This window comes from Phaethon lepturus, unplaced genomic scaffold (assembly GCF_000687285.1).
Source record: "Phaethon lepturus isolate BGI_N335 unplaced genomic scaffold, ASM68728v1 scaffold11315, whole genome shotgun sequence".
NCBI lineage: Eukaryota > Metazoa > Chordata > Aves > Phaethontiformes > Phaethontidae > Phaethon > Phaethon lepturus.
Genome location: NW_010541216.1, coordinates 31,105 through 44,084, shown reverse-complemented (window position 1 = coordinate 44,084; position 12,980 = coordinate 31,105). Strand labels below are relative to the sequence as shown.

Genomic DNA, 12,980 nt, shown 5'->3' with positions numbered 1-12,980 from the left:
CAGTGTTTCAGTTTCTCAGTGACAGTTGTCATAAAGTAAACGTTTGCTTTGCATAAAGCTTACGTAATTTTACAAACTGAGATGTACTTCTAGAGTCCTTTAACAGGACTATCTTATTTCTTTTTGGTACAAAATACTGTTTTCTTATCCTAACGCTTTTATGTTTAGAGGGTAGAGATTTGAAGCTTAAGATTTCGGATTAGTAGACTCCTGGATATTTTAATTTTCTGTGTGGAAAGTTTGTGTGTAATGTTGTCTCAATCTATAAAAACTTGAATACTTTCCAATTCTATTGAAAGTAGTTCATTAGGAAACAGTATTCTAATATTCCAAGTAGTTTAATAGTAGCTAATTACTTGTAGAAATACTTGCACTGTTTCTTTGCCATCATCCCTCTGCCCCACCCCTACTGGCTTTGATTGCTTAGGTGAAATCAAAACTGATCCTACTTAATTTGTCTTGCCCATTAAAACAATACTAGCCCAGACCAAAGGCCAGCTAGCCCAGCATCCTGTCTCCTGTGTGTCTTTAGAGAAACGTATGTATTTGGATGCATTTGCGTCTGGTATCAGTGAAAACCTTATGGAAGGAGTCTGTCTCATTAAAAGTAAAGGTAGTTGGAAAGAGCAGACATGTAAACTAATATGAGCAGAAATGCGAAGTATTAAAGAAAAAGAAAGAACCAAGAGAGAACTTGTGCTGGCATTATGTCACTAACAGTTAGTTGCTTGTTTTTTCTGGAAAGGTTGAGAAATGGAAAAGAAATTTTTTGTAATGTCAGACTTTGTGCTCCTGTTACTGATGTGTTGCCTTTAGGCTTTATGCCAAAAATGCATTTTGTTTTATTTTAAAAATAGAATATGCATTTGTAAGTCTCTCTTCTCCGCTGTCTGTCAAAGTACTGAATGATGGAAGACTTTACCATACTTGTACCTATTCAATCAGAAGCTTTTTCAGTATTGTGTATAAATATTTTAAAACAATCTAAATAACATACAGGTTTAGACAACTTGGGAAGATTGCATAGCTGGTAATTTTAATGTTTGGAAATGAAGTATATCAAATTTTTGTGGTGCATTTGCTTATACGTTTCCTTCAGAATAACAATTTTAATCATTTAAGTGGTCTTGCCCTCTCTTTAGGAAAAGTAAATGAAGTAAAAACATAACAAATGCTAACGTTCAAGTCTGGTATCTGATCCTCTTGAGTCTCTGTTACTGCAAAAGCCTTTACTTTTGTCTTGAAATGCAGTCATACCTGTTTAGAATGCTCTTTCAAAGATTATTTTCTGAACCTGTTGAATATTCCCCAAGTCACTGATGTGTTGCGATACCTACAACAACTAAAATACTAGTGAACAGGGACTAGTGCCTAAGAAGCTAAAGGCTGTCTTTCATCCTTATCTTCTCCTGTATATTTGTGCAAGGATGTGCCAGCAGACCAATAACGAAGTTTGCATATGGTAGGAGACATTCAAGTCCATGATGCTGGCAGGGTTGCCCATCAGAAGCCTGCCAGCATTATGGCTTGCAAATAGCAGGCAGAGTTTGAGCATTGCAATGCCCAGGAAAGGGAGATGGAAGAGCAGCAGATCCTTTTTCGTTTTTTTTTTTTATTTATTTTTTAGCAGTTGGCTCTATGAAATTGGACTGAACTATCCAGCACAACCTTGGATTTGTCTGTACACAGCTGATGTCTTGCTTTTAGCTTTTTAGGACAGCGAACATATTTTGTTCTCTTTGTGGATGCAAAGCATGTTATGAAGCTCAGGCCTCTGATTTGGTTTCCCAGGTGCAGTCATGGTTAAAATAATGTAATACCTATTAGCTGCGGTTTGGGTTGTCTTTTATTTAAACAAATAGTTCACAGTGAATGCACACGTACTCCTGCTCCAAAGGTTATTATAACACAGAGTATAATCTTTATGCTGAAATTAAGGTGGAAAATAACCTGGTAACTGCTGTGGGAGGCTGAGATTGGAGGATTAGGGGGAGAGGCTCCAGTTTATTAAACAGCCTAATAGTAGGTAGTCAGTAACTGTTCAGCTAGTCTGCTGGTGTACTTCTAGCCTAGCTGTTGATGGCTTAGATTTCCATCCATTTCACTACAGGGTTATTGTGCAAAGCATCAGCTTTTGTTCTGGAGTCTGTGAAGATGTCTTCTCAAGTGTCATGCTTCAGTGCACATTTGCTTGCATTTTCAGAAAGACAGTTAATCAAGAGAGAATAAACTGTAGATGATCAGTCGTCTGTAGATAGATATTGCATGAGTGTATGTTTGCTGCACAAATACCATCCAAGTGAGATCCCCAGGAGGTCTGTTCTGCAAAATAAAGAGATTTGAGGCTAGATCTAGGTTTTGTTTTGTTGTTCTCCAGACTAAATGGATAAAAAGGATGATGCTGTCCACTTGAAGCAAGTTTCTTTTTCAAGGATTGATACATTTGAGATTTACCTAGCTAAAATATTCCAAGCATCTCCTGGAGCCATGTAAACATCTGTCTTTTCAGCTTCCTTTCTCAAGGCCTCTGTGACATGGAAAGGAACGCTGGCAACAAAAAAGTCAGCCTGCTATATAAAGTTTCCTGGCTAGAGCTCTCATGGTAAATGTATCTTGATTACAGGCATGCTTTTGAGCGTGCTGCTGCTGCTATTGCTTCAGGCAGCTGAGACCAAGGACTTGGAATGCACCGACACTCAAAGCTCTTCCAGGCTTATAATAGCCAACCTCTTTGGAAAATTACCTCATAAAAATCACAGTATAATCCAGCAGAAAGGGCAAGAAATCCCCTCCATTTTAGACACGGGCAAGCCAGCTCTTCTTCTTGTGCCAGTGGTCAAAGACAAAGGAGTGCCTCCAGTGGAGTGTGTATTCTAGATGTGAATGTAGTCCAAAGGAAGAGGATGCTGTAGATACCTGGATATGACAAACTTTGTTGTGCTACGTATACTAAGACTAGCAAATATAATGAGTTTTGTATTTTAAATAGTGAACAGGTTGCAGTTATTACCATAGTAATTGCAAATTGTCTATAATGAGCACGTTAACTTCAGAGCCCAGAGATGTGGTACAGGGGGATCTGAGAGGAATGTGTGTAGAATGCTTAAGGTTTTATCTCATATGCTGAAACAGTACCCACAAGCAAGCTTCTGTGATAAAACTATAGCTCTTGTGCACCTTTAAAAAAGGGCACCATTAAAAATAGCCATCATAAAATTAGTCGTAAAGAAAGCATTCACCCTGAAAAATGTGAATATACCCATAAAAAACTGTTTATAGTGATTGGGCTGGAAGAATCTTGCCAAATTCTGTGACAACATAGCATGCATGAGAGGTTTTTCCCTGTTTGTAGGTACTTGGAAAAGCAACAGAGACTTTTTAAGTTCATGCCTTGTTCATTCCAAGCCTTCCATTGCATGTTACATTCAGAATTAGACCCATTTATTGGCACGCCAGAAAACTTGGTAGTTGTTGCTCAGGCACTTTCCCTGAAATACCCTGATAAAGAATGCTGTCATTCTAGGAAGTATGTTCAGCCACAGAGAAAATGATTTGAATATTAGAAAGCTGTAAAATCTCAACAGGAGATGCGGAGGAGGAGATCTGTAGATGCCAAAAGGTTGGAGTGAAAAGTCTGGTTTTGATTCAAAGATTTTTCTATAAATGCCTTTGAGCTCAGAACAACAACAACAAAAAAAAGTTACGTGAAGCCTAGCACCAGAGCTGTGTAGTTTTCTGTGAGTATAATAAGGGTGTCATTCCAGTGGCCTGTGTAAAAAAAGGAAGAAGAAGGAAAAAAAAAAAGGCAAAGAAGAACCAGGAACATTAAATTACAATGGAGCTTTCATTCCCTTCATGTTAACAAAGCAGACTTGCTGTTAGCAAGGCTCTATGCATCAGTGGAGAATGAGCTGCCCTGGGGGACTGTGTAAACATGGAATACAAATCCAGCCGTGCACGGGGATGGAAAACTGACATGTGTTTCAAGTGATGACGGATTGATGCTGGCAGGAGACACTTTCCTTGTGTGGAGCTTTTTCCTTTTTGGAGGAGTACCATGATTAACTAATTGTTTTGAATAAAATGAAAAAACAAGAGAGCTCTGGCAGTTTTGATGGCACGGTAATTTAATGTATTGTATACCTACTGTTATTATGCGTAACTGAGACAGGAAAGTGCAAATGTGCTATTTTCATGAAACTCTAGAAATGAGTGCAGTTCAGTTGCTGATGTGTAACCTATTAAAACCACTTTGTGACTCAAATTTCCATGTCTCTAAAAATGCTTTGTAGGAGTGCTTGGAAGTTTGCATTTTGCAGGTCCCTTTTAAGTGTAAATTGTATCATCTTATTCTTTGAGGCCATGTCTTCAGTGGGTCCATAGCAAGTCAGAATCACAGAAGTCCTGAATATCTCTATATTTATATATAGAGAGAGATATATATAGTATAAGAACTCGTGAGCCTTATTTTATTCTCCTTACTTTATTCCTTTTCCCTGTCTTTATTCCTTCTTTCAGATAAAATTTTTTAACTTTTTTCATTACTGACTGGAATCTTCAAAGAAATTTTAGTTTCTGTTTGGAAAGAGGTTATTCAGCACTCCCTGTAATGAAATGTTGTCTGATAGCACTTTATAATTTACTTCCTCTTCTTATGAGGTGTTACCAAATCTGTCCGCCTCCCAAAGGCAGTAGAGTTACTTAATTTTAGTATATGTGATTCTTCAGGTTTTATGAGGAACGATCTTTTCCCACCGTTTTATCTATAGTAAAACCAAAAAAAGGCCATCCATTTTGAAGTTTGGCAGGCAGGTCTTTTCCTAAGAAGAGTCATCACCACTTTTATGCTTAAGCTATCTGTACAAGCATCCCTTCAAAGTTTACAGGTTTTTATGTTTCCACTGACGTTACACAAGTATCAGCCGAACGTGACTGATGGGAACTTGTGATGGAATGGTTCCTGCAAGTGTAACTATAGTGACATAAGGAAGGCAGTACACAGATGATCCGTTCAAAAGTTTGTAAGGTACAGAGACTACCGTATAAATACTGAATTCTTCTAAGTACTGAATTCCTAAATCATTTTGAACTTGGTTAAAATACTTTTTGTTTCAACTATTGGTCTAACAGTTGTTCATTTAAAGTTCTAATTTATTTTAAACTGAGGTTTAAAATGTAGCCTGTTGCACAAGTCCCAGACAGATAAACTTTTGTTGATATTCAAAGTCTGCAGTTAATCTATGGCATAGATTATAACTGACATTAAACTTGCACTGGAATTTTATAAATAAAGTAATTATATTCCCATATAGAAAATATTCTTAGAAACTCTTAATGTTGCTTGCAATACCCTCAAACTTACTAGCAGTAACGCTTCCTTTTGCTGAACCAGAGTTCTAGATTTGTAATGGTAAAGCAATATTTCTAAAATGACACAAAAGACATTTGATGCTTAATGTTGTAAATCTGCTATGTGGCTTTAGTGTGAAGAGAAAAGTATTCTAGAACTATAAATTCATTTTAATGAATAAAATGTCCCTGAGATGGTTTTAGATCTATTGTTTCTAATAATGTAATTGAAGAGAGGTCAAAATTACTGTGTTAGTAAAGAGGTTAGAACAGGGATTTCACAAGGCAGGAGGAAGACACATCTGAGAGATGTACCAGCATATAGCAGAGTTGGACCTTCCGGTCAGAGAAGTGAGGTTAAGCACTGCGGAGGGTAAGAGTGCTAGGACCGATGAAAGAAAGTCTGTGTTGGACCCGTGAATGTGGGAAGAAGAGATATGGCAACTAAAGACTTGAGAGAAACTGAATTAATTTGGTATTAGGGAGTGAATGGGACTGCCTGAGCAAGTAATGAGAGGTGAAGTGTGAGGGTCTACCAGTAGATAGCAAGGAGACCAGGGAGAATAAAGCTGTGGTTTGGAAATGAATTAGATTTAATGGGCAAGGAGCCTGGAATTGAAAGGAGAAGCCTGAGAAGCTGAAAATAATACTGATCAGGTGAATGAAAAAGAGAGTGGGGACCAAGGAGCTGTCAGGAGAGGGGCTACTATAGCAGAGACAGGTACTGTGCTTAGAAGAGGCCTAAGTTATATGTCACTGTGTGAGTAACACCTTGAGCAGGAGCACCGTGTCATTTTGAACATCTTGTCAATGAATGAGCATGTCCTGCACACTTGCTTATTGAATCTGTGCCCTCGTTTGATCCATTTCATTCATCAGGTCATAATATTTGATTACACCGTTGTGTTGTCTTGTCTCATGTTGCGTGTAATTACAGACTATTATAATAATTAATGCATGTTAACTTTGAATAATTATGCCACATACAAGTTTAGTTCTTCTGTTTATTAACGGTGGAGGGATTAGCTTTGCATTTGTTGATACAGGTTTTTTGATCCGTACACATGTGCAGTAATGTGGTGAGAAATGCTGTTGCATTCATACAGTGCAGTTTAGATGTCTGTTGACATGTTTTGAGGGATTGTGATACTAATTGTAATTTACTCTAAATATCATTTGTTGTGCTAAGTTCTGTTTTCACTAATTCCATATAAAATTCATAAATTTTCTTAATTTTATGAAGTGCTATGCTTCCTTTGAAGTTATTCTGTGTCTTTAACAGCGTCACTGAGACGAACTGCCCTTCTGAATACTTGGTCTGTGCAGTGCAGTCAGTCTGGCTGAAGCTTCTTGTTTTACTTGAGTTTACATCTCTGCTTGTATTTTCAGTTCAAATCCACACCGAGTAAGAATGTGTCAGTGGTGGGCTGGATGGTGATGATGGCAGATGACCCTGAGCATCCAGATCTCTTCTTATTGACTGATTCTGAGAAGGGTAAGAATGCTTAGCGCCAAGAGTGCAGTGATACCCAGAGTAAACATTTGCTTTGCTGCGGTTTTCATAAGCAACTAAATGAAATTGGAAGGATGTTACCTTTGACTTACTCAACTGCTCTCCAGCACATAATGTTTGCCTCTAGAATGCTATGGGAACAATTGTCCATGGAGAATCCTTAGAGTCTTCATTAAGTTCTAAAACTCTCCAAACTAACAATTCCGATTGTGATTTTTATTGGCAATATTCATCTGCATTCTTTTAAATGATATTTAGACCCCTCAGAGGCATTTTCACATCTGTGAAAATGTAAGTAACAATAAAAAAAAGGTTCAATATTTAGCTAACACTAAGTGCTTGACCAGTCTCCAAATGAAGAACAAAACCCAAACCATCTGTTTAAATGTAGTGGTATTACCAGGAAAAAACCTACTAAGAGATTTTGACTCTTCTGCAGAGAAGCCTTGATTTCCTTTACTCCAACATAGTGCCCTGGTTTCAGTTTAAACTGTGAAGAAATTGTTAACTGTTCTATAGCACTTCAAACTGTGCAGAAAGAGCATCATAGAAGTTCTGATAAAGGAGTTTAACATTATTTATTGCTTTATCTGCTTCGGGTCTTAGTATATTTTATTTCCAAGCATCTATTCTAGCACCACTGACATGTGGTATAAATTATGAATGCTTGTCAGCTTAAACTTGGCAACAGCAACCTGAAATGTTTTTGTAATACTTGGCCTTTCTGAACCCACGCAAGCACTGTATAACACCAGTCACTGAAAACACTAGTCTGAAATGTATCAGTATGTTTAGGAACAATTTTCAGGTATTTTCAAATGTGGCTTTCTAGAGTGCATTTCAGTGCTATCTTGCACTTCATTAACAAATTATGAAATGATATTATAAACGAATTGCAGTAATGGCAATGAACACAAACATTTTTGTTGTATGATTCTGAGAAATGTTTTGTTCTTTCCTGGTTGACACGGGGGTTAGTTGAAATCTAGAATGTTGGAAGGGAAGACAGGCAAGCTGAAGCTTCTCTCACAATAGGTCGAACAATTAAGTTGCACCTATGCCAGCCAAAGTGTAAAGTTATATGAACCTTCTGCTATTAAATCTTTTCATAATGTTTTAATTTAGAGTTATTTTAATATGGTGTGTATATAGTATTGTTTGTGTTTATTTATCTTTTTTTGGTCTACCTTCCTCTCTTAGGAAATTCATATAAATTTCAAGCTGGAAACAGAATGAATGCAATGCTCTGGTTTAAACACCTGAGTGCTGCCTGCCAAAGCAACAGACAACAGGTGAGAGTAAGAAGTGGAAAAGGAATAGAAGCTGTTAAAAGCTCAGAACTGATAAATCAAGATGACTGAGCTGTAACTGGTGGCTTTGTGTGAACAGCAGTCTACTCTGAGCAGCCTGTACATTGATTTCACATGCTTATTGATTTACCTCAGCTTTCCTGTTTGTCCCTTTGCAAACAAGTCCTCGGAGCTTCTGTGGTAATGAAAGAAGTCTTGGGGCTATCTTGAGGCTAATTTAAAGCAATTGGGAAAATCGAAGGAATGCTCTTAAAATACCTGAGTGGCAATTTTTTTGTCATTGTCCATTTTAAAAAGGCTATTTTACAGTTACATAAAAAGCTGTAAACCGTAACATTCAATGTCAATTCCAGATAACTCTCCTGTAGTGCCATTTTGTCAGGTCTTGGGCATGCATGTTTTCTGTTGTTTGTATGTATTTCTAAAATGTATAAAAAAGATAGTTTAGTCCTGGGTACATTTGGCAGACTTCGAAAGCAAAAGTAGAATTTTTCCATGAATCAAAAAGGAAGGTAAGACTACTCCAACCCCTGTTAAATTCTGTTCCCATATAAATTCTTATTCACCTTTTTCATCAGCAAAATCCTTTTTAAGTTACCACTTTGTCTTCCTGAAATCTCCCTTTCCCTTGGCATATTTGTTCATGGAGTTCCCAGAGGAAGAGTACTACTGAATTTCAAGGGGAAACAAAAGGACCTTTACAGATCTTTATGTGTTTTCTTGTTCAGTTCTGCTGCTGAGAGAAATCTAAGGAGTAAGGAGGGTTGCAGAAGCTCCCTTGAAAGGATTTGAGACAGTGCAAAGGAGAGAGGAGATTGTGTTCCTGGCTGGAGAACGTGGGAATAGTAGCAAATAGTGGCAAAGGGTTTGCAAGAAAGTGGTGACTTCCAGGCAAGCCTGAAAACTGCCCTCGGAGGACACTTTTATTCAATAAGGCTTAACAATGCTATTTAATGCAAACTTGTTTAAAGGATTCAACCCCTAGCTTGTGCAAAAGCAGCAGGCTTAAGGATCTTGGCAGGACCTCCTGTGGAAAATATGACAGCAAAGTGAAGATAAGTGTAGGAGATTTTAAAAGAAAAAAAGGAGGGGAGCATTAATGAAAAAAACCCTACCACTAAGAGGCCAAAACCCTTGCTACCATAATTTGTTGTGTATTTTCTGTTTTCTGTCATGTTGTGTAGTATATGGGCTCTTGCAGCATAGTTGCCCCCAAAAAGCAGCAGTGCTTCACACAAACATTAGGTTACAAGGGTTGGTTTACCAAATGAGTAAAAAAAAAAAAAACCAACCTGTAAAATTTTCCTCTTGATCGTGATGTGACTCCTGAGCAGTGCTTTGCCTAGAGAGCTGTTTAAAATGGCAGATCTTGTTTGCGTGTTAACAGTGTGGCTGCCTAAGAAAGATTGGATGTTTCAATGTGCCTTCGATAGACTAGAGCCACTTACCCAGTTGAATAATGTTGGGAACTATTTTCACAGATACTATTTTTAATTTTAATGGTGGAACTTTAGCCCAGTTGATCACCTTGCTTCTCCAGGTAAATGGTAAATGCAAAGCGAGAAATGCTTGCTTCAAATCTGACCAAACTGTGTATTTATTGACAGTTATCAGGAATGTGGTGGCTCTTTAATAACCTGAGTAAACAAGAGATGTTGCTGTCAGGCAAATTGCTGATGGGAAGAAAATAGGGATATAAACTAATGTAATGCAAACTAGCTTTAATCTTCATGAAAGGGAGCAGCAGGCATTCAGGTTTCCTATGGGAAAAGCCCAGGCAAGTGTTTATGCCTCATTTTTTTAAATTAGACTTAAAAATACTAGAGGGCCTACATCAATCACTGACCTGTGTGCCAAGAGTTCTCTATCTGGGAGTCAAGTGAGAAGGTTCTGCTTGTGTATTTTGTTGCTGAGATTTATCAAGTTAAGGTTGTTTTGCTGACAACTTAAATGTCATCAAAATTAATAAGATCCATGGCCACATAATAAAGTGATAAACCGTGCAGCAGTTTAATATTTTTGTTACACCTGGGTTTTCTGTAGCGCTAAGTATATTTGTACTGCTGAATAATAGACGCATTCCTCCTCTCCTTTTTTGAGACAGAGTGAGCATTAACGATGTGCTTTTAAACAGGTGGCTAGTCTGTGAAGCAGTGGAATGTAAGTAGCTACTACCCAAAGTAAAATCTGCTATCATTTATATTTTTGTTTTCAGGTTCCTGCCAACTTGATGACCTTCGAATAATAGGCTAACTCAAAACAAACAAAAAAAACCGCCACAATTGGAACCAGCTCGTAATTGAGAACGAGGTCCTGATGAAAAATGTGCCAGCTGTATTCTGTGCCAGAACAGAGCCTGTCAACTTGATTTCTGAACTCTGGAGCCCTGAACAAAACCACTACTGGTTGGGGAGTAGAGTCCCCCAAATTAAAAATGGAGTTGCAACATGAATTGCCATGGACCATGCTTCGTTATATTCTCTGAACTCACCTGTGGAAACCACTGCCTTAAAGAGTGAAAGGAAAAACAACATGAAACACCAAATAGTGTGTGTGAAACTTCTGGCGGTGCTGTGCTTGAGTTAAATAGATTGTAGCTAGTTTGAGTTTCTTTTAACTTTATACTAATTTTGAAAATAACTCATCTTTTTAGGCATTCTTAAGAAAACAAGTAAACTGGTATTTAAGAGTTGTATCAAAAGCTATGTATGAACCAGGTAAAAGAGGTACTACATGTTCCAGAGATGATGTTTAGACTATACCAGTTCTCCTTGATGGGAGCTTGTCCAAGACACAGTTAGCCTGGAGCAATGTTACTTCTCTCAGACCTACAAGTACAAGAAATGTAACAACTGCAAGTTTAAAATAGCAGGAAACTTGCAAACCTTAGTACTGTATGGGAGCCACGTTCTCTACGGGTGGCACAAAGGCTGAGCACTTCACACACCAAAAATTTTTTTGGTATGTTGTTACCTAATTCCTGGTTGAAAACGTAGTTCACGTGTTTTGGGTGGTCGGGGCGTGTGCGTGTGGAAGAGACAAAACTGAAAGCACTTGTTGGGTCAGAACTGAGTGTTTTCTTCCCATTTGTTTCTACACCTGTCACTCTTCTACATACAAAGGTTGAATGACAAAAAGAACCAACACCTGGATATAGCTCTCTGAGACATTGTTCTTCTCTGGATATCTGTTAATTATCAGTTAGGGACCACTGTTAGTGTATGGTGTTTCAGAATATCACTTAAGATCTACATTTTAAAAAGATAGAGGCACAATTTCAAGCTTTCATGTTCCCATTTGGCAATAATTGATTTTAGTATCTGTCTTGGTCAAAGTAGTTGACATTGTGTGGTATTGATAACATGGCCTAAAGCAGATCTTACCCACAGAAGCTCTTTTGATATTCAGGCAAATAATTAATTTATTAGAAGGTAGCGTAACCTAAGGAGAGAAAAGGTGTGGGACTATCAAAATTCCATCCTTGACAGGAAGAATTCTTGGTCACTGAAATTACTCGCAGAGAAAAACATTACAGTTGTAAAAAGGGAGCCATGCTTTATATGTGTGTTTTATGCTTAAGACTTTCAATCTTGCTTTATTTGGGTTTCCTTGATGTCACTTAGATACAGTTTCCTGGATGATTAGTTTTTCTTTAATCTTCAAAAATACGATCTTTGTAAAGCAAGGAAACATTGTCCAAAATATGACTCTGATATCAGAACTCTGAAGTCTGTGAAAAAGCAGTAACTGTTCCATTGATATTGTGGTTTAGTGGCCGTAAATACGCTTGCAGATTCCACCATGAATACTCCTTTTTAAAAAGAAACAAGCTACCTACCAGTCTGTGGCAGAGTTCTCTGACTATCTAATAAAGGTTTCTACTAGTAGTTATTATTTTGAAAATGTACAGTTTGTTTATTGCATCTGAGTAGAAGCCTGTAAATTCACTTATTGTTTTGTTTGGTTGTTGTTTTTTCCAGAGTCAAATTAACCTCTTAGTGGAAATTATTAATTTGAGGGCGGGGCAAAAAAAAGATAATACAATCTCACAGTAAAAAACTAAAACAAAACACAAAAACCCCAACCACTTGGTGATGTAGACTAAAGGGTAATAGGCTGTTTTATGTTTCCAAGAATTGTTCTTGTGAATTGGCTCTTGGAAGAGAGAAAACAGGAGAAGGATGCTTCTGTCAGAATTACATCACGCGCACTGTGGGAATTTGTGTCCCTTTGCAATTTTTTTTTTGTCATTGTTTTGATGGGGAATGAATATTCTGTTCTGATCCTGAAGTCACGTATCGTGGGAAGGGGTTGCTGCTGCTGAATCGCTCTGCAATTCGCACATCTCCCAAGTTTACCCGTGTTGGGTGCATAGTAAAGACAACATCTTCATAGCCAGCAGTGTTACTGTAGTAGACTTTGCACAACTTTAGTTTTGGGGGTTTTTTTCATTTTAAGAATTACTTAGCGTGTGTTTCGTCTCAACAGCTAAGTGTTTTTTTAACAATGTGTGTACTTTTTTAAGCTTTGTGGATAATAGCCTGTGGATTTTGAATTTTTAAATAAGCTATTGTAGGTTCATTGCAGCGTAACTGTATCTGTTCTTCTGTTAGTGAAAGGAAACATGCAGCTGGGAGCCACAGCCTGACATCACACAGCTTTGCGAAAGACAGTCAGGTTGGAAGGTGTCATTTATTATTGGGTTTTTTTATTTTTCCAGCTGTTTTGAGTTAGGTTTTTATGGTAGAAAGATGGTGGGGAAAACACTTCACAAATCACCATTTAGTGAATTGTTGCTGTTACCAACT

The 12,980-nt window shown here is 37.7% G+C and overlaps 1 protein-coding gene across 2 annotated transcripts in view; it reads left to right on the top strand.

The window, feature by feature from the left end:
- The window catches only part of RALGPS2 (Ral GEF with PH domain and SH3 binding motif 2), a 101,747-nt gene extending 89,678 nt beyond the window's left edge, over positions 1 to 12,069 (top strand). The window contains exons 17-19 of one of the 2 annotated variants that reach the window (XM_010287670.1): positions 6,739 to 6,844; positions 8,063 to 8,154; positions 10,388 to 12,069. In XM_010287670.1, the coding sequence (XP_010285972.1) occupies positions 6,739 to 6,844; positions 8,063 to 8,154; positions 10,388 to 10,417 (228 nt within the window). In that variant the 3' untranslated portion in view covers positions 10,418 to 12,069. The remainder of the gene's footprint in view (positions 1 to 6,738; positions 6,845 to 8,062; positions 8,155 to 10,387) is intronic. The other variant, XM_010287671.1, reaches the window with a different exon arrangement.
- Positions 12,070 to 12,980: the final 911 nt, after the last annotated feature.